The 19625-nt window shown below is 37.3% G+C and overlaps 1 protein-coding gene across 19 annotated transcripts in view; it reads right to left on the bottom strand.

The window, feature by feature from the left end:
• The window catches only part of TSGA10 (testis specific 10), a 115774-nt gene that overhangs the window by 17130 nt on the left and 79019 nt on the right, over positions 1-19625 (bottom strand). For all 19 annotated transcript variants that reach the window (XM_082427292.1, XM_082427290.1, XM_082427289.1 and 16 more), the window contains 2 exons: positions 14207-14416; positions 1686-1888 (listed from right to left, as the gene is read on the bottom strand). In XM_082427292.1, coding sequence (XP_082283418.1) covers positions 1686-1888; positions 14207-14416 — 413 coding nt within the window. The remainder of the gene's footprint in view (positions 1-1685; positions 1889-14206; positions 14417-19625) is intronic.

Raw genomic sequence — 19625 nt, 5'->3', positions numbered from 1 at the left:
CCATGATGAATGTGTGTGTATATATGTACATTTAATTGACCAAATGACCAATTGACAAGTATACTTGTAATGAAATTTGATATGTCTACTGTTAAAAACAAAATCTCTTCAATTTAACAGGATCTTCCTTAGGGCTAAACACTGCCTCAAAAACCCTGTGATAAGGCACACTACCATGAGGCAGATGACACAGGTGAATGCTGCTTGCACAGAACATTCTGTCCTCTCTGCTGGCTTTCAGGACTGCATTACAGACTGCTGGAGTCTAAACTTTAGAGACTAAGAACACTCAACTTTATCAAGCTTACTTGATACTACTCACCAGCCAGTCTAAAACAGAATGTACCCCTTAAGGTGGGAGTGTCGGCACACTTCACTGAGGCAATTTCCACCTACGGCTTGAGGAAATGATCCTGCAGAACTGGTTGAAGGTACCCCAAAAGCCCAGCTGCAGTGATTGAAAAGAATGACTCAATCACAGCTGCCACAACCTAAAATCAGTTTCTGAAGGAAATGGGCCCTGGCTTTGCAGCCTTTGCTCAGTCGGGGGCTCCTACAAGTGGCTGATTTCTGAGACCGTGATTCCTGTCCTTCCCCATGTCCCCTGCTCGGATGGGAGGGCAGAGTTGAGGCTGGATGAAAAAGTGTTATAGGTGGGACAGATAAGAACAGAAGCTAAGGGTCCCCATGAAGTTTTGTGAGAGGTGAGTTTAATAATAAAATATTAAGTTTAATAATAAAATATTCTAATAATAAAATATTAGTTTAATATTTTAATAATAAAATATTCACTATGTTTAATAATAAAATATTCACTATGCAGGCAGGCATTTCCACCTAATCCTCCAGTCTTGTAAATAAGGTGCTAATGGTATTAGGGATTCTTGAAATTAAAAAAAGTCAAAATCAATGCTCTGGGGGAAGTCTTCAGCATTCTGTAAATGCAGTAGTTCTTCCAGATAACCAGTATACACTTAGAGGTACATAGGTACATAGGGAAATATCATGTGGCAAATGGAAAGACTCGGTAGCACTACCAGGTGGGTCCATAAATAGAAAAATTCTTCTGGTTTCAGAAGTGCTTAATTTCTTCTAATCTGGTTATTTCCTAAAGGCAATATGTTAAATCAATAGGTGTTCATTTATACCCAAACAATCAACAAAGATGGTTAAAGTTAAATTTAGATAAATTTAGATAAATATATAATAAAAATAAGTACTAAATCTTAGACAAATCACAATACTTGGGGTCCTCAGTTTAATTAATAGCAAATTATGGCACTAAATTGTCTAAATGCCAGCTTTAAAATTCTATTAATCTGGGCTTCCCTGGTGGCACAGTGGTTGAGAATCTGCCTGCCAATGCAGGGGACACGGGTTCGAGCCCTGGTCTGGGAAGATCCCACATGCCGCGGAGCAACTGGGCCCGTGAGCCACAGCTACTGAGCCTGCGCGTCTGGAGCCTGTGCTCCGCAACAAGAGAGGCCGCGATGGTGAGAGGCCCGCGCACCGCGATGAAGAGTGACCCCCGCTTGCCGCAACTAGAGAAAGCACAGAAACGAAGACCCAACACAGCCATAAATAAATAAATAAATAAAAAAAAAAAAAAAAAAAAATTCTATTAATCTATAAAGTACCAAAAATTTAGAAATATGACTTTGTTATCATATTGCTAACCAACTCACATTTTGTTTTCTGCCAAACAAAGGTGTTCTTTAAGAAGCTGAATTTCAGATTCTTTTTCTTGAAGTGCTATCTGAGACTGATATTCTTTGTCTCGATTGGCCACCAGCAAAGCTTCTAGATTCTGCATGGAGATTCTCTCATTTGTCATCTGACTCCTGAGGAGTTCTATTTCAGAACGAGCAGAATCCAACTCATTCTCCATCTGTACAATAATAGGAAGATACCTATACTTATTCCTATTCGTTCACTTAACTGATGTATTATCAGAGACTCATAAAATGTCTGTATTATGTTATAAACTGACAACCACTTTTAATTTCTTGATTAGAAATTGTGTCCTCCTTCTTACCGGATACATACATGCACACACACTGAGTATCACTTTCCCCAACTCTCTGATAATATCAGAAAGTTCATTAATTTAAGTAAAGAGTTATTAATCTCAAACTTCAAACAATTTCCATTTGCAGCTTTGATATTTCTTAATTTATTTCTGCAAGACTGACATAGTAGTATCTGTAACTACTGCTTTGTCCTGAGTTGGGTGAATTATAAACACCTAACTTCCTGACGGAATGTCATCGCGCTCCATAGTTAAGAAAGATAAGGAGTAATTGCACATTCCCTCTCTTGCATGATCCTCTGGAAAACTTCACTTTTTGAAGGTTATCTTGAGCCTAAAATACGTTCTGTAAGCCAAATGTTTCTTCAAAAGGAGGAAAACCAGACATCACTATTTAGAAAAAAATTATTCCTTATCTCATAATACACATTATAATAATTTATATATGCATTTAAAAAGTTAAATGTACAAAGATAAAACCCTAAGGAAAAAAAGTTAAATAAAAATGAAATTATTAGGAAAGGGGCGGGCAGGTAGGGGAAGAACTTTTTAGACTAGATACAATTAAAAAATGATGTCTGACTGTAGAAAAAACAAACCTATTTATACTCATTATAAACAAACAAAATTTACGAGGAAAAAAACCAGATGAGAATAAACTCAGTAAATAGTTAATATCTTATTAATATAAGGAAGATGAACAAACTGATGAGAAATATGAACTAATGATGTGAACAGAAAATGTACAAAATACAGCTAATTAGTAAACATATAGAATGACTTACCCTTACTAATAATCAAAGAAATAGAAATTAAATCAAGACGGTATTTCTAGTCCAGGATTTCTTAACTTTGACACTACTGATCTTTTGGGTTGGACACTTACTTGGCGTAGGGAGCTGCCCTATGCATTACAGGATGTCTAGCAGCATCCCTGGCCTCTACTTACCAGGGACCCATGGCATCCCCCCACCCTGGTTGTGACAGTCAAAAATGTCTATAGACATTGCTAAGTGTTTCCTGGGGAGCAAAATCTCTTTCAGGTGAACCAATGCTGTAGTTTATCAAACTGGCAAATTTCTTAGTTTTTGTGTTGATTAACATTAAAACGGGCAATGGCAATCTCATATACCTTGCTGGCAGGAATCTAAAATGGAGCATCACTTTTTTGGTAACAGCTTTATTGGAATATAATTCACATACCATTCAACTTGCCCATTTAAATTGTACAAGTCAATTGTTTTTAGTATATTAACAGAGTTGTATGATCATACCACAATCTCACAATCTATTGTGAGAACTTTTTCATCATCCCAAAATGAAACCCAGCACACATCAGCAGTCATTCCCCCACCCCTACCCCAGCACTAGCCCTAGACAATCCCTAATCTATTTTCTGTCTCTATGATCTGCTTTATTTTGAACATTTCATATAAATGGAATCATACAATGTGTGTGTGGTCTTATGGGATTGTCTTCCTTCACTTAGTGTAATGTTTTCAAGAGTCATCCATGTTTTAGCAGGTATCAGTACTTCATTACTTCTATTGCCAAATAATATTCCCTTGCATAGATGTAGGAATATTTGAGTTATTTACACTTTTTGGCTATTATAAATAATGCTGCTAAGAACATTTGTATATAAGTTTTTACATGGACCTATGTTTTCATTCTCCTTTGATAAATAGCAGTGGGATTTCTGGACTTTATGGTAATCCTATTTTTTCACATTTTGAGGAACTGCCAAGATGTTTTCCAAAGAGGCCTATTTTACATTCCCACCAGCAATGTATGAAGGTTCCAAGTTTTCTACATCTTTGCCAACATTTGCTATTGTCTTTTTTAAATTATAGCCATCCTAGTGGTTATGAAATGGTATAGTTTTGTTTTGCATTTCTCTGATTGTTAATGATGTTGAGCATCTTTTCATGTGCTTTTTGCCCATTTATGTAGTGTCTATAGAGAAATGTCTATTGAGATCCTTTCCCCATTTTTTGAGTTGGGTTATTGCTAAGTTGTAAGAGTCCTTTATATACTCTGGATACAAATCTCTTATCAGATATATGATTTGCAAATGTTTTCCCCATTCTGTGCATTGTCTTTTTACTTTGTTGATATCATTTGCAGCACAAAAGTTTTTTATTTTGATGAAGTCCTTCTAATCTATTGTTTCTTCTGCTGTACTTGTGATGTGACTCTAAAAAAGCATTACCTAACCCAAGGTCACAAAGATTTATTTGTATGTTCTCTTCTTAAGAGTTTTATAATTTTAACTCTTACATATAGGCCTATAAAACATTTGAAGTTAATTTTTGTATATGGTATGTGATAGGAATCCAACTTCATTCTTTTCCATGTAGATGTTCAGTTGTCCCAGTAGCATTTGTTGAAAAGACTATTCTTCCCCCATTAAATTGTATTGCTACCAATTTTTCAGACATCATTTCACTACAAATGTAAGAGTTTATTTCTGGACTCTCAATTCTGTTCCACTGACCTATATATCTTTCCTTATGCTAGTACCACACTGTCTTGATTACTATAGACAGTTTTGAAATTGGGAAGTGCTCTGATTTTGTTCTTTTTCAAGATTGTTTTGGCTATTCTGGGTCACTTGCACTTCCATATTAATTTTATGTCATCTTGTCAGTTTCAATGAGGAAGCCAGCTGGGATTCTAATAGGCATTGTATTGAATCTGTAGACCAATTTGGGGTAGTACTGCCATTTTAACAGTGTTAAGTCTTCTGATCCATGGATGTGGGATGTCTTTCCTTTTATTTGGGTCTTTCATTTCTCTCTCTCTCTCTCTCTTTCTCTCCCTCTAGCTATCTCTCTCCAAACTGGAAATAACAGATGTCCTTCAAAGGATGAATGATTAAACAAACTGTGTTACAGGAATGAACCACTAATATATGCAACAACCTGGATGACTCTTCAGAGAATTATGCTGAGTGAAAAAATCCAATCCCAAAAGGTTACATATCGTATGATTCTATCTATATAACATTCTTGAAGTGACAAAATTTACAAGTGGAGAAGAGATTAGCTGTTTGTTTCCAGGGATTAAGGAGAGGTTGTGGATAGGAGAGGAGTAGATATAGTGCTAAAAAAGGGCAACATGATGGGTCCTGTGATAGAAATGTTCCATATTTTGCCTGAAACAATGTCAAAAGCCTGGTTGAGATATTATACTATGGTTTTGCAAGATGTTACCATTGGGGGAGGCCAGGTAAAGGAGACACAACATTTCTTTGTATAGTTTCTTATAATTGCATGTGAATCTACAATTATCTCAAAATCAAAAGTTTAGCTTAGAAAAATTATTTGTCTGTCCCTTATATGCATAGTACAGCTGAAGAAATACAAAGATAAATAAGACAGTTCTTACACTTGAAATACAGCTTATTATGGGGATAAACATATATACATAAATAACTAAATTCTAAGGCAAAAAAATTTATGTCAGGAGTATTTAAAAATACTATGAGAATTAGCCTGATGACTTCACACCCATCAGGATAGTTATTAGCAAAAGAGAGAGAGAGGTGGGGGAGGGAGGGAAGGAGGGAGGGTGGTAGAGAGAGAGAGAGAGAGAGAGAGAAAGAAAGAAAGAAAGAAAGAAAGAAAGAAAGAAAGAAAGAAAGAAAGAAAGAAAGAAAGAAAGAAAGAGAGAAAGAAAGAGAAAGAGAGAAAGAAAGGCTGAAAAACAAGTGTTGGCAAGGATGTAGAGAAACTGGAACACTTGTGCGCTGTTAGTGGGAATGTAAAATGGTACAGCTGCTTTGGAAAACAGTATGGAGGTTCCTCAAAAAATTAAAAATAGAATTACCATATGATTACCATATGATCCAGAAATCCAACTTCTGGGTAGAGACCCAAAGAAAATGAAAGCAGCATCTTGAAGAGAGATTTATACACCCATGTTTATAGCAGCATTATTCACAATAGCTAAAACATGGAAGCAACCCAAGTGTCCACAAACTGACAAATAAATAAGCAAACTGTGGTATATTCACACAATGGAATATTGTTCAGCCTTAAAAAGGAAAGAGAGGGTGGAGTCAAGATGGAGGTGTGGGAAGACGTGGAGTTAGCTTCTCCCCACAACTAGGGCGCCTGCTGGCCGCTGGTGGGGGACTCTGACACCCAAGGAGATGGGAGGAAACCCAAAGTGAACCAGTAGGATGTAGGGGGACTGAGCGGGGAGGAGAAGTGGAGGCCAGACAGGATCTGCGCCCCCTAAGGCCGGGGAGATCAGGAGAGGCAGGTGGGAGGGACTCTCCCAGAAGAGAGGGAGAGGAGTGGAGGGCCATCGCCTGGCCCACTAGGGCCAGGGAGCCTGCTGAGCTCCCAAGCCAGTTCCCCCTATCCAAAGCCCGATCCAGGCCACATGCATCCTTGAGGGCATAGCAGGGAGGCCGGAGAGATCAGGAGATGCAGGTGGGATGGGCCATCCAGGAGGAGCGGGAGAGGAGCGGAGGACGATTGCTCTGCCCACTCGGGCCCGGGGAGCCTGCTGAGCTCCCAGGCTGGTCCCCTGACCTCCAAGGCCACCCACCCCTCATTGGTCCTGGGGGCATAGGAGGGAGGCCGGGGAGATCAGGAGAGGCAGGTGGGAGGGGCCCTCCCAGACCGGATGAGCAGGAGAGGAGAGGAGGGCGTTTGCCCTACCCACTCAAGCCCAGGAAGCCTGCTGGGCTCCCAGGTGAGGTTCCCTGCCTTCTAAGACCAGGGGTGCGGGGCACGCCTGGGCCCCTTCTGTTCCTAGAGCCTAAGCCCCACCCCCCCACATCCCCCAGGGTCTTTTCCAGCCGTGTGGGTCCTAAGCATAGGCCCCGCCCACTGCCCAAACCTCACCCTTGCTTGGGCCCTGCCCTCCACAGCCAAGGTCTTCCCCCCCCCCCTTTTTTTTTCTTTTCCCTCCTCTTTTTTACTTTTGGGGTACTGATGTACCTTCTGGTTGTTGATTCATCTATATTTTTATTTTTATATTCTTTCTAACATATCTGTTAGTTTCCTAGTCTAATTTTATTTTTTACTTTGTTATTGTTCTCTCTCTCTTTTTTTTTTTTTTTGCCGCCCCATGTGGCTTGAGGGATCTTGTTCACGAGCCCAGGGTAAGGCTGAAGCTCCTGTGGTGGGAGCTCCAAGTCTGAACCAATGGACTAACAGAGAACCTCAGACCCCAGGGAATATTCATCAGAGTGAGGTCTCACAGAGTTCCTCATCTCATCACCAAGACCCAGCCTACAAACCCCAGTGTTGGAAGCCTCAGGCCAAATAACCAGTAAGACAGGAACACAATCCCACTCATTAAAAAAAAAAAATGAGACAGCAAAAAAATATGTCACAGATGAAGCAGCAAGGTAAAAACCTACAAGACCAAATAAATGAAGAGGAAATAGGCAATCTACCTGAAAAAGAATTCACAGTAATGATAGTAAAGATGATCCAGAATCTCAGAAGTAGAATGGAGGCACGGATTGAGAAAATACAAGAAATGTTTAACAAAGATCTAGAAGAACTAAAGAACAAACAAACAGAGATGAACAACACAATAACTGAAATGAAAAATACACTAGAAGGAATCAATAACAGAATAACTGAGGCAGAAGAACGAATAAGTGAGCTGGATGACAAAATGGTGGAAATCACTGCAGAGGAGCAGAATAAAGAAAAAAGAATGAAAAGAATTGAGGACAGTCTCAGAGACATCTGTGACAACACTAAACACACCAACATTTGAATTATAGGGGTCCCAGAAGAAGAAGACAAAAAGAAAGGGTCTGAGAAAATATTTGAAGAGATTATAGTCGAAAACTTCCCTAACATGGGAAAGGAAATAGTCACCAAAGTCCAGGAAGCACAGAGAGTCCCCTACAGGATAAACCCTAGGAAAAACACACCAAGACACATATTAATCAAACTAACAAAAATTAAATTCAAAGAAAAAATACTAAAAGCAGCAAGGGAAAAACAAAAAATAACGTGCAAAGGAATTCCCATAAGGTTATCAGCTGATTTTTCAGCGGAAATTCTGCAGGCCAGAAGGGAGTGGCAGGATATAGTTAAAGTGATGATAGAGAAAAACCTACAACCAAGATTACTCTACCCAGCAAGGATCTCATTCAGATTTGATGGAGAAGTCAAAAGCTTTTCAGACAAGCAAAAGCTAAGAGAACTCAGCACCACCAAACCAGCTTTAAAACGAATGCTAAAGAAACTTCTCTAGGCGGGAAACACAAGAGAAGAAAAAACCCCACAAAAACAAACCCAAAACAATTAAGAAAATGGTAACAGGAACATACATATCGATGATAACCTTGAATGTAAATGGATTAAATGCCCCAACTAAAAGACACAGACTGGCTGAATGGATACAAAAACAAGACCCGTATATATACTGTCTACAAGAGACCCACTGCAGACCTAGGGACACATACAGACTGAAAGTGAACAGATGGAAAAAGATATTCCATGCAAATGGAACTCAACAGAAAGCTGGAGTAGCAATACTCATATCAGATAAAGTAGACTTTAAAATAAGGACTGTTATAAGAGATAAGGAGGGGCACTACATAATGATCAAAGGATCAATCCAAGAAGAAGATATAACAATTATAAATGTTTATGCACCCAGCAGAGGAGCACCTCAATACATAAGGCAAATGCAAACAACCATGAAAGGAGAAATCGACAGTAACACAGTAATAGTAGGGGACGTTAACACCCCACTTACACCCATGGACAGATCACCCAAAATGAAAATAAATAAGGAAACACAAGCTTTAAATAACACAATAGACCAGATAGATCTAACTGATATTTATAGAACATTCCACCCCAAAGTGACAGAATACACTTTCTTCTCAAGTGCACATGGAACATTCTCCAGGATAGAACACATCTTGGGTCACAAATCAAGCCTCGGAAAATTAAAGAAAATTGAAATTGTATCAAGCATCTTTTTCTGACCACAATGCTATGAGATTGGAAATCAATTACAGGAAAAAATCTGTAAAAAAACACAAATACATGAGGCTAAACAGTGCACTACTAAATAACCAAGAGATCACTGAAGAAATTGAAGAAGAAATAAAAAAATACCTAGAAACAAATGAGAATGAAAACATGACGACCCAAAACCTATGCGACGCAGCAAAAGCAGTTCTAAAAGGGAAGTTTATAGCAATTCAATCTCACCTCAAGAAACAAGAAAAATCTCAAATAAACAATCTAACCTTACACTTGAAACAACTAGAGAAAAAAGAACAAAGATAACCCAAAGTCAGTAGAAGGAAAGAAATCATAAAGATCAGAGCAGAAATAAATGAAATAGAAATGCAGAAAACAATAGCAAAGATCAATAAAACTAAAAGCTGGTTCTTTGAGAAGATAAACAAAATTGATAAACCCTTAGCCAGACTCATCAAGAAAAAAAGGGTGAGGATGCAAATAGATAAAATTAGAAATGAAAGAGGAGAAATCACAACTGACACTGCAGAAGTACAAAGGATTATAAGAGACTACTACAAACAACTATATGCCAATAAAATGGACAACCATGAAGAAATGGACAAACTCTTGGAAAGGTACAATTTTCCAAGACTGAACCAGGAAGAATTAGAAAACAAAAACAGACCTATCACAAGTAATGAAATTGAAACGGTAATTAAAAATCTTCCAACAAATAAAAGTCCAGGACCAGATGGCTTCACAGGCAAATTCTATCAAACATTTAGAGAAGAGCTAACTAACACCCATCCTTCTCAAACTCTTCCAAAAAATTGCAGAGGGAGAAACACTCCCAAATTCATTCTATGAAGCCACCATCACCCTGATACCAAAACCAGAGAAAGATATCACAAAAAAAAGAAAATTATAGACCAATATCACTGATGAACATAGATGCAAAAATCTTGAACAAAATACTAGCAAACAAAATCCAACAGCACATTAAAAGGATCATATACCATGATCAAGTGGGATTTATCCCAGGGATGCAAGGATTCTTCAATATATGCAAATCAATCAATGTGATATACCACAATAACAAATTAAGGAATAAAAACCATATGATCATCTCAATAGATGCAGAAAAAGCTTTTGACAAAATTCAACACCCATTTATGATAAAAACTCTCCAGAAAATGGGCATAGAGGGAACATACCTCAACATAATAAAGGCCATATATGACAAACACACAGCAAGAATCATATTCAATGGTGAAAAACTGAAAGCATTTCCACTAAGATCAGGAAAAAGACAAGGATGTCCACTCTCACCACTCTTATTCAACATAGTTTTGGAAGTCCTAGCTACAGCAATCAGAGAGGAAAAAGAAATAAAAGGAATACAAATTGGAAAAGAAGAAGTAAAACTGTCACTGTTTGCCGATAACATGATACTATACATAGAAAATCCTAAAGATGCCACCAGAAAACTACTAGAAGTAATCAATGTATTTGGTAAGGTTGCAGGATACAAAATTAAGGCACAGAAATCTCTGGCATTCCTATACACCAACAATGAAAAATCAGAAAGAGAAATGAAGGAAACACTCCCATTTACCATTGCAACAAAAAGAATAAAATACCTAGGAATAAACCTGCCTAAGGAGGCGAGAGACTTGTACTCAGAAAACTGTAAAACACTGATGAAGGAAATCAAAGATAACATAAACAGATGGAGAAATCTACCATGTTCTTGGATTGGAAGAATCAATATTGTGAAAATGACTACACTACCCAAAGCAATCTACAGATTCAATGCAATCCCTATCAAACTACCAATGGCATTCTTCACAGAATTAGAACAAAAAATTTTACAATTCATATGGAAACACAAAAGACCCTGAATAGCCAAAGCAATCTTGAGAAAGAAAAACGGAGTTGGAAGAATCAGGCTCCCCAACTTCAAACTATACCACAAAGCTACAGTAATCAAGACAGTATGGTACTGGCACAAAAACAGAAATATAGATCAATGGAACAGGATAGAATGCCCAGAGATAAACCCATGCACATATGGTCACCTAATTTACGACAAAGGAGGCAAGAACATACAATGGAGAAAAGACAGCCTCTTCAATAAGTGGTGCTGGGAAAACTGGAGAGTTACATGTAAAAGAATGAAATTAGAACACTACCTAACACCATACACAAAACTAAACTCCAAATGGATTAAAGATTTAAATGTAAGACCAGACACTATAAAACTCTTAGAGGAAAACATAGGAAAAACACTCTTTGACATAAACCACAGCAAGATCTTTTTTACCCCACCTCCTAGAGTAACAGAAATAAACATAAAAATAAACAAATGGGACTTAATTAAACTTAAAAGCTTTTGCACAGCAAAGGAAACCGTAAACAAGACAAAAAGACAACCCTCAGAATAGGAGAAAATATTTGCAAATGAAACAACTGACAAAGGATTAATCTCCAAAATATACAAATAGCTCATGGAGCTCAATATCAAAAAAACAAATAATCCAGTTAAAAAATGGGTGGAAGACCTAAATAGACATTTCACCAAGGGAAACATACAGATGGCCAAGAGGCACATGAAAAGATGCTCAACATCACTAATTATTAGGGAAATGCAAATCAAAACTACAATGCGGTATCTCCTCACACGGGTCAGAATGACCATTATCAAAATATCTAGAAACAATACATGCTGGAAAGGTTGTGGTGAAAAGGGAACCCTCCTGCACTGTTGGTGGAAATGCAAACTGATACAACCACTATGGAGAACAATATGGAGGTTCCTTAAGAAACTAAAAATAGAACTACCATACGACCCAGCAATCCCACTACTGGGCACATACCCTGAGAAAACCATAATTCAAAAAGAGACATGCGGGCTTCCCTGGTGGCGCAGTGGTTGAGAGTCTGCCTGCCAATGCAGGGGACGCGGGTTCGAGCCCTGGTCTGGGAGGATCCCACGTGCCGCGGAGCAACTCGGCCCGTGAGCCACAATTACTGAGCCTGCGCGTCTGGAGCCTGTGCTCCGCAACGGGAGAGGCCGCGACGGTGAGAGGCCCGCGCACCGCGATGAGGAGTGGCCCCCGCTTGCCACAACTAGAGAAAGCCCTCGCACAGAAACGAAGACACAACACAGCCATACATACATACATACATACATACATACATACATAAAAAGAATGTAAGCAGACAAGAATAGCATTAAAAAAAAAAAAAATTAAAAAAAAAAAAAAAAAAAAAAGAGACATGCACCACAATGTTCATTGCAGCACTATTTACAATAGCCAGGACATGGAAGCAACCTAAATGTCCATCGACAGATGAATGGATAAAGAAGATGTGACACATATATACAATGGAATATTACTCAGCCATAAAAAGAAATGAAAATGAGTTATTTGTAGTGAGGTGGATGGACCTAGAGTCTGTCATACAGAGTGAAGTAAGTCAGAAAGAGAAAAACAAATACCGTACGTTAACGCATCTATATGGAATCTAAAAAAAAATAATAAAATGGTACTGATGAACCGAGTTGCAGCGCAGGAAAAAAGAGGCAGACATAGAGAATGGACTTCAGGACATGGGGTGGGAGGGCAAAGCTGGGGCGAAGTGAGAGTAGCATCGACATATATACTCTACTGAATGTAAAGCAGTTGGCTGGTGAGAAGCAGCAGCATAGCATAGGGAGATCGGCTCGGTGCTTTGCGATGACCTAGAGGGTTGGGATAGGGAGGATGGGAAGGAGGCTCAAGAGGGAGGGTATATGGGGACACGTGTATGCATATGGGTGATTTGCTTTGCTGTGCAACAGAAACTAACACAGTATTGTGAAGCAATTGTACTCCAATAAAGATCTATTAAAAAAAAAAAGGAAAGAAATTCTGCAATATGCTAGAACATAGATGAACCTTAAGGACATTATGCTAAGTGAAATAAGTCAGCCTCCCAAAGACAAATACGTATGATTCCACTTATGTGAGGTACTTAGGGTAGTCAAAATCATCAAGACAGAAAATATAATGGTGGTTGCCAGGGGCTGCAGGGAGGAGAGAATGGGGAGTTATCATTTAATAGGTATAGAGTTTCAGATTTATAAGATGAAAGGAGTATGGACATGGACGGTGGTGATGGCTGCAAAACAATGTGAAAACCACTGAACTTTAAAATGGTTAAGATGGTAAAGGTTATATGTATTTTAACACAATAAGAGAAAAAATACTTAAAGACTAGTAAGTAAGCAACAAAACCTGTAGTAAACATCCTTAAAAGATTAAAAAATAAATATAAATCATTATCAATTTTATATTTAGTTCTGCTAAGGGTAGTAATTTTAAAGCTTAAAGAAGGTTACTAATCCTTTTGGTTATGGTGTGTTGGTGTATGTGTATCAACATATAACCAAAATGTGTTGATATTTCAATTATACTATGCAACTGGGATACATATCCCTTCAGGATTCAGGCTCCATCTATTTTTCCAGATGCATCTCAGCCACCTGGCCATTGAAAATGACTTACTACTCACTCAAGAGTTTACTTATAACTTCAGACCATTGCCTAAGCGGTTGTTCCCTCTGAATGGGATGCCTCATCACTTCTGAGTTCAGTAGTGTGCCCTTGTGAACTCCTCTCTGACACCCATAAGTCAAAAAGGAACTCCCTCTCTGAAAACTTGAGTATTTCTTACTAGTCTAATATTCACCCCAAATAATTTGTATGTCAATACCAGGAAGCCCCTGAGGGCAGGGGACTGTATCTTTTGAACATTATATTCACAGTGGCAAGCACAATGTCAGGCACATGGTAGATACAATCAAGTGAATTACAGTTTAAAAGAACTCAGCCAAATAGTAAATTTTGCTTAAAAGAATATCATTAAAGTTATTATTTTGCTAGATAAACCTCAGACTCATGGTTCTTTGCTGATTGATATGTCAATGTGTTTTATAATTCTTTTGGCTAAAAGTAAATGCAAATTACACACTCAAACGAAGAGCTTCTGTTATGGTCTTGAATTGTTTGGAACACAGCATAAATTAATTTCTTGGACTTTAAAAATAAAATCTAAAGTTGAAAGACATGGCTTGATGTAATATTTTATTAAAAAATAGTTCATTTTTTGAAAATGGTGGTAATTTTATAGTAATAGTAATATTAAAAGAACCATTTAAAAACGTAATACATACCATTTCTATTTCTTGATCTTTAGCAACCAGCTGTCGATTAAGAAGTTCTTTGCTTGAGTCAAGTTTAATGCAAAGTTCCCTTGTGGAAGACAAATCTGCAAGGGCAGACACTTTTTCAAACTGAACCTTCTGAAGCTCCTCTTCCATCTTTACAACAGATTTATGTAAAGTAGCAATCTGGGACTTGTAAGACCGTTCTGCATTTAAGTGCTGCAAGGACAAAATTATTATATATATGTATATTTTAACTTGAAAAAAACCTACAGCATGGAAAACAAAGTGGGGCAAATATTTTAATGATAGTACTTTTAGATTATAAGGAACTTTAGATGATACAGGTGGCAATAGTATGCACAAAACATTCCGGGAAAGATAAATTTGGGCTTCAAATTTCTATATATAAAATCCAGGAGTAAAGTGGTCAACTGGTCGTTCTTTTTTTTTTTTTTAAATAAATTTATTTATTTATTTATTTATTTTTGGCTGCATCGGGCCTTTGTTGCTGTGCGTGGGCTTTCTCTAGTTGCGGCGAGAGGGGGCTATTCTTCATTGCAGCGCGCGGGTTTCTCACTGCAGTGGCTTCTCTTGTTGCGGAGCATGGGCTCTAGGCACATGGGCTTCAGTAGTTTCAGCACGCCGGCTCCGTAGTTGTGGCGCATGGGCTTAGTTGCTCCGCGGCATGTGGGATCTTCCAGGACCAGGGATTGAACCTGTGTCCCCTGCATTGGCAGTCAGATTCTTAACCACTATGCCACCAGGGACGTCCCTGGTCATTCTTTTTAATGTATTTAGAAAACAATTTAAAAGTCTCATCCCCAAAGTTAGTTGAGATATACATGTTTGGCCTGTAGTTCTGTCTATATTTGCCACAGTTTCAATTATTCTACGGTATAAATATTATTATTGTTAAAGACAAAACATTATCTACCATTTCATTCACAATACCCATTTTCTAATTCTTGAATGGCATGCTGATATGGATCATAATATCATAAAATGAGAGCTGATAACTCTCTAGCACTTACTAATACCTCTGAGGGAAAAAGACTCCGGGCAAGTATAAATCAAGAACACATCCACATTATGGAAAATAAGAGCATGTCTTTAAAACTGTAATATGAGAGTCAAGTTATAGAAATGCTTTCAAATGTTCAAGATAATTCCACACACCCCCCTTTACTTTCAGAAAAATGTCTTATGTAAGTGTACTGCCACCTACAGAGAAGTATTTGCTATTATGTGAGACTAACAGAACTGAAAGACAAATAAAGAAATGTTTTTGCTTTTACAAGCGTTTTTACAAGTACAATGCACAAAAAATTGTTCCTGGAATAAGTTATTTGGCCACAATTCACTCCTACCTTTCTGCCTCCCTTCCTTCCTCACTCACTCAATTTCTCACTCATTCTTCAAACAACCTTCTATCCATCCATCCACCCACCCACCCATCCATTCCATACTTATTGAGTATATTCTATGTTCCAGTCAATGTGCCTAGATGCATATCCAATGGTAAGCAAAATGGTCTCTGCTCTCATGAAGTTTACAGACTATGGGGGAATCATGCATTAATAAAATAATCATACAGATGAATATGTAAATATATATTAAGCAAATATTTCTAGAGAAAAAAGTGTAGAACACAGGAAAGTGACCTAGACTGATGGGATCGGGGAAATCAGGAAAGACTTCTCTAAGTAAATGACACTTGAACTGAGATCTGAAAAGTGAGTAGATATACAGTGTGTTGGGGGAAGGTGGCTTTTCAAATCAGAGGATGCTAAGTGCAAAGCAAGAGCAGAAAGAAGGCTAGTATGGCTACAGCTCAGAGACTACAGGGAAGAGTGATAGGAGGTGTAGTTGAAAAGGTATACAATTTACAAAATAGAGCCTAGTAAGCCATGTAAAATTTAGGTCTTTATTACAATTGACAGATCTTACAGAGTAGGTTATGTGATCGGTTTTGTGTTTTGAGAAGAATGTTTTGGACGTTTCAGGTTCTAGTAAAATAGTTGATTAAGCTAAGAGGAAAATCTTCTGGATAAAACAGAATAAAAAATTATTTTTGCAGTTCATAGTTGAACTTGCAGGTAAGAAAGAGAAATTCTCACATGCCAAAACACAGAGAAAACAAAACCAGAGCACGGAGCAAATGAGCAGGTCTGAAGCTAAGAGTTGGGGATTGGAAGACCCAGTAATGGCGAATGGCTTAACACACTCAAGTAAGACTAGGAGACAAGAATTTAGGACTAATGGAGAGTTGGAATTGAGATCTCCACATAATCTGGGACCCTTGAAAGGAGGCTCCAGGAAAAAAAAATCCACCCAGCCTCACAGAGAGACAACCAAAAGTTTATCTTGACCTAGTCTCTGGATAGAGAAAAAAAAAAATGTCTTCTGTAAGAAACTGAAAACTTTGGTCTGGCTTCACCCAATTTTGGAGTCTGACTTTACCCTACCCAATTCTAAACTTTAACATAATGTTTGTTCCATGCCTATGATAACTCAGAGTCCTTTTGTAGAAGCAGATGCACCTCCCTGACCATTCATAGTGAAACACAACATTTTCTGGCTGGGTTGTGGAGGTCTTGAGAGCTACTCTTTATCACAAAACGATCCTCTAGTCTCCATTCCTGGCAGATTTAGAACGTAATAGTTCCCATGAAATCCTTTCTCCCACATGTTCCACTTGCGTTTTTACAATAACTCCTGCTTTCTTGAACTAGCTGGAGTAGATCTCTTTTCCTTACATTTGAACAAGTTTTCATATATAAATGCATTTACTCAGACGTGAACACATATTAAATGTCTTCAAAAATGTTTTCCTTTTAGAAAAAGAGAAAAATGTATCCTTAGGAAATCCCAAATTTCAGTAACATATATTCTGCTAAGTATATTTTGCCAAAGTTCTGCAGAGAACTGGATTTTTAGAATTGGGTTGAGCATGCTTTATACCAAACTCTTGGCCCTGATCACTATTGCCCTTAATATCACCTAAAGTCAACCCTCCTGGATTTGATCACAAGGTTTTAGGATCAAGGATAGCAATATTGTCATATTACAATGACAAAAACAAACAACACTGATATTGAAACAAGCATACCAATTATTTATGAGGTCTTTGAGCAAGAGTTATTTACAGTGATTAAAGCAGATGATTTTTTATGTATTCATGACAAAAAAAGAAGCAACAATGAATGAAGAATTCTGTAAACATATGGGTAGATACAAATAAGGATTGCCTGAAAGAATAAGAACAATATTAATGACTTATTTTTAAGAATATAAAAACAAGGTGGAACTAAAATAGTACACAACAGTATCATAAAAGATTGGTGTGTGGGTGTGTGTGTGTGTGGGTGTGTGTGTGTGTGTGTGAAAGAGAAAATAAGAGAGAGGGCACAAGATCTAGTAAGCAGTAGTTTTGTGCTCAGTATTCAAATTTTCTCAATACCATACATTATTGTTTAGGAAGAGGGTTGGAGATACTAACAACAGACTTTGTTAAGTATGCATATTACAATTTTAACTACTAAAAGAATAGATTGAGAACATATAACTTCCAAACCAATCAGCAGTGGGGTAGGAAGTGTGTAAAGAAAACAAACACATAAAAGACGTGTAAAAAAAGGAGGTTCTTCAGAAATGAGGGTGAAATAAATACTTTTTAAAACAAACAATACGTGAGAGAATTCAATGCCAACATACTAGAAGAAACTTTTTTTTTCCCCTCAGTTGAAAATAACTTAGCTCTTACCACTTTATTTTATTTTACTTACTTTTTGTTAAATTTTTTTCTATTTGTTACTTTATTTAGAAGAAATGTTTAAAGGAAATTCTTCTAGCAAAAAGAATATTATAGTAGATGAAAACTTGGATCTCCCCAAAGGAATGAAGAGCATGAGAAAGTCTTTCATTCACCTTATATTTGAATTTCTTTAAAGATAACTATTTAAAGTTAAAATAATAATGTACTATGGGGTTTACAATATATGTAGAAGAAAAATGGAGGAACAGCAGGATAAAGAATGGAAGGGGGAAATAAAGGGGTACTAAGAAGTAATCTATTATTTGAAGGTAGACTGTGACAATTAAAAGATACATGGCCTATACTCCAGAATTATCAGCAGAAAAAAATAATGATGTACAGCCTATAAGGCCATAATAGAGATAGAATGGAATACTAAAAAAAAATACTCAAAAGAAGGCAGAAAAAGAGTAAAAAGGAAACAAAAAAATAAATGGGACAAATAGAAAACAATAACATGGTAGATTTACACACAACTATATTAATAATTCCATTAAATATAAATGGTCCAAAGACAACTAAAAGACAGATGTAAGACAGGATAAAAAAGCAAGATCCAACCATATGCTGTCTAAAGGAATACTATTTTAAACATAAAGACATAGAAAGATTAAAAACAAAAGCATGGAAAAAGATATACCATACAAACAATAATTAAAAGAAGTCTGAAGTGGCTATATTAATACCTTACAAAGTATACTACAGAATGAGAAGCATTACAATGGATAAAGAGATGAATTCATTAAGAAGTAATGTAACACAGATTCAAATACATGAAGTGACATGACAGAACTGAAAGAAAAAATATACAAATGCACAAATATATTTGGAGATTTCAACACTCTTCTCTCAATAATTGGTAGAACAAATAAACAGAAACTCAGTAATGATAGGAATTGAAAAACACTATTGATGAACTTGACCCAATAGACATTTATAGAACATTTTACCCAACAACAAAATAACACACATTATTTTCAAGTGTACGTGGAAAACCCAGAAAGATGACCATATGCTAGCCATACAGTCTCAATAAATGTAAAAGACTGAAAAATCAGTAACTAGAAAGGTATTTTTTTTAAATCTCCAAATACTGAAAATTAAACAATACCGCAAAATAACATAAGGGTAATCAGAAAATTATTTTGACATAAAATAAAATGAAAACATATCAACTGTGTAGAATAAGGTTCCATTTCTGGCACGGCAATGTGAGCAGCTCCATAGAACCAGTGAAAGTAGTGAAAACTATAAAAATGCAACCTTAAATGGTCTTTAAATAGTCTCTGGAAATGGTCTTAAGAACATACATTAAATGAAGAAACACTTTTAAGAAAACCAACTAAAACTGGGAGGGAACAGGAAAAGTCCGTGGCATCTGAAGTATGACCCTCTCTCCCCCTACCCAGCTCAGCATGATGGAAATTCCACTCCAGGTGGGTGCAGCTAAAAACAATGCTCCCTCTCCCCTCAGTACTCAGTCAAGAACTATAGTGTATTCCCAGGAGAGGCAGGCTATCAGCATTTCTCATGTCACTCCAAAAGCTACTTATTTCAGAGGCCAAATTTCTGGCAACAATGTCTGGGAGATGGGGGCTCCCTTCTTCTGCC

The sequence above is a fragment of the Balaenoptera physalus genome (assembly GCF_965194825.1).
Source record: "Balaenoptera physalus genome assembly, chromosome: 15".
NCBI lineage: Eukaryota > Metazoa > Chordata > Mammalia > Artiodactyla > Balaenopteridae > Balaenoptera > Balaenoptera physalus.
Note: the sequence above shows the minus strand (reverse complement) of the source record. Positions and strands in the feature narration are given on the sequence as shown.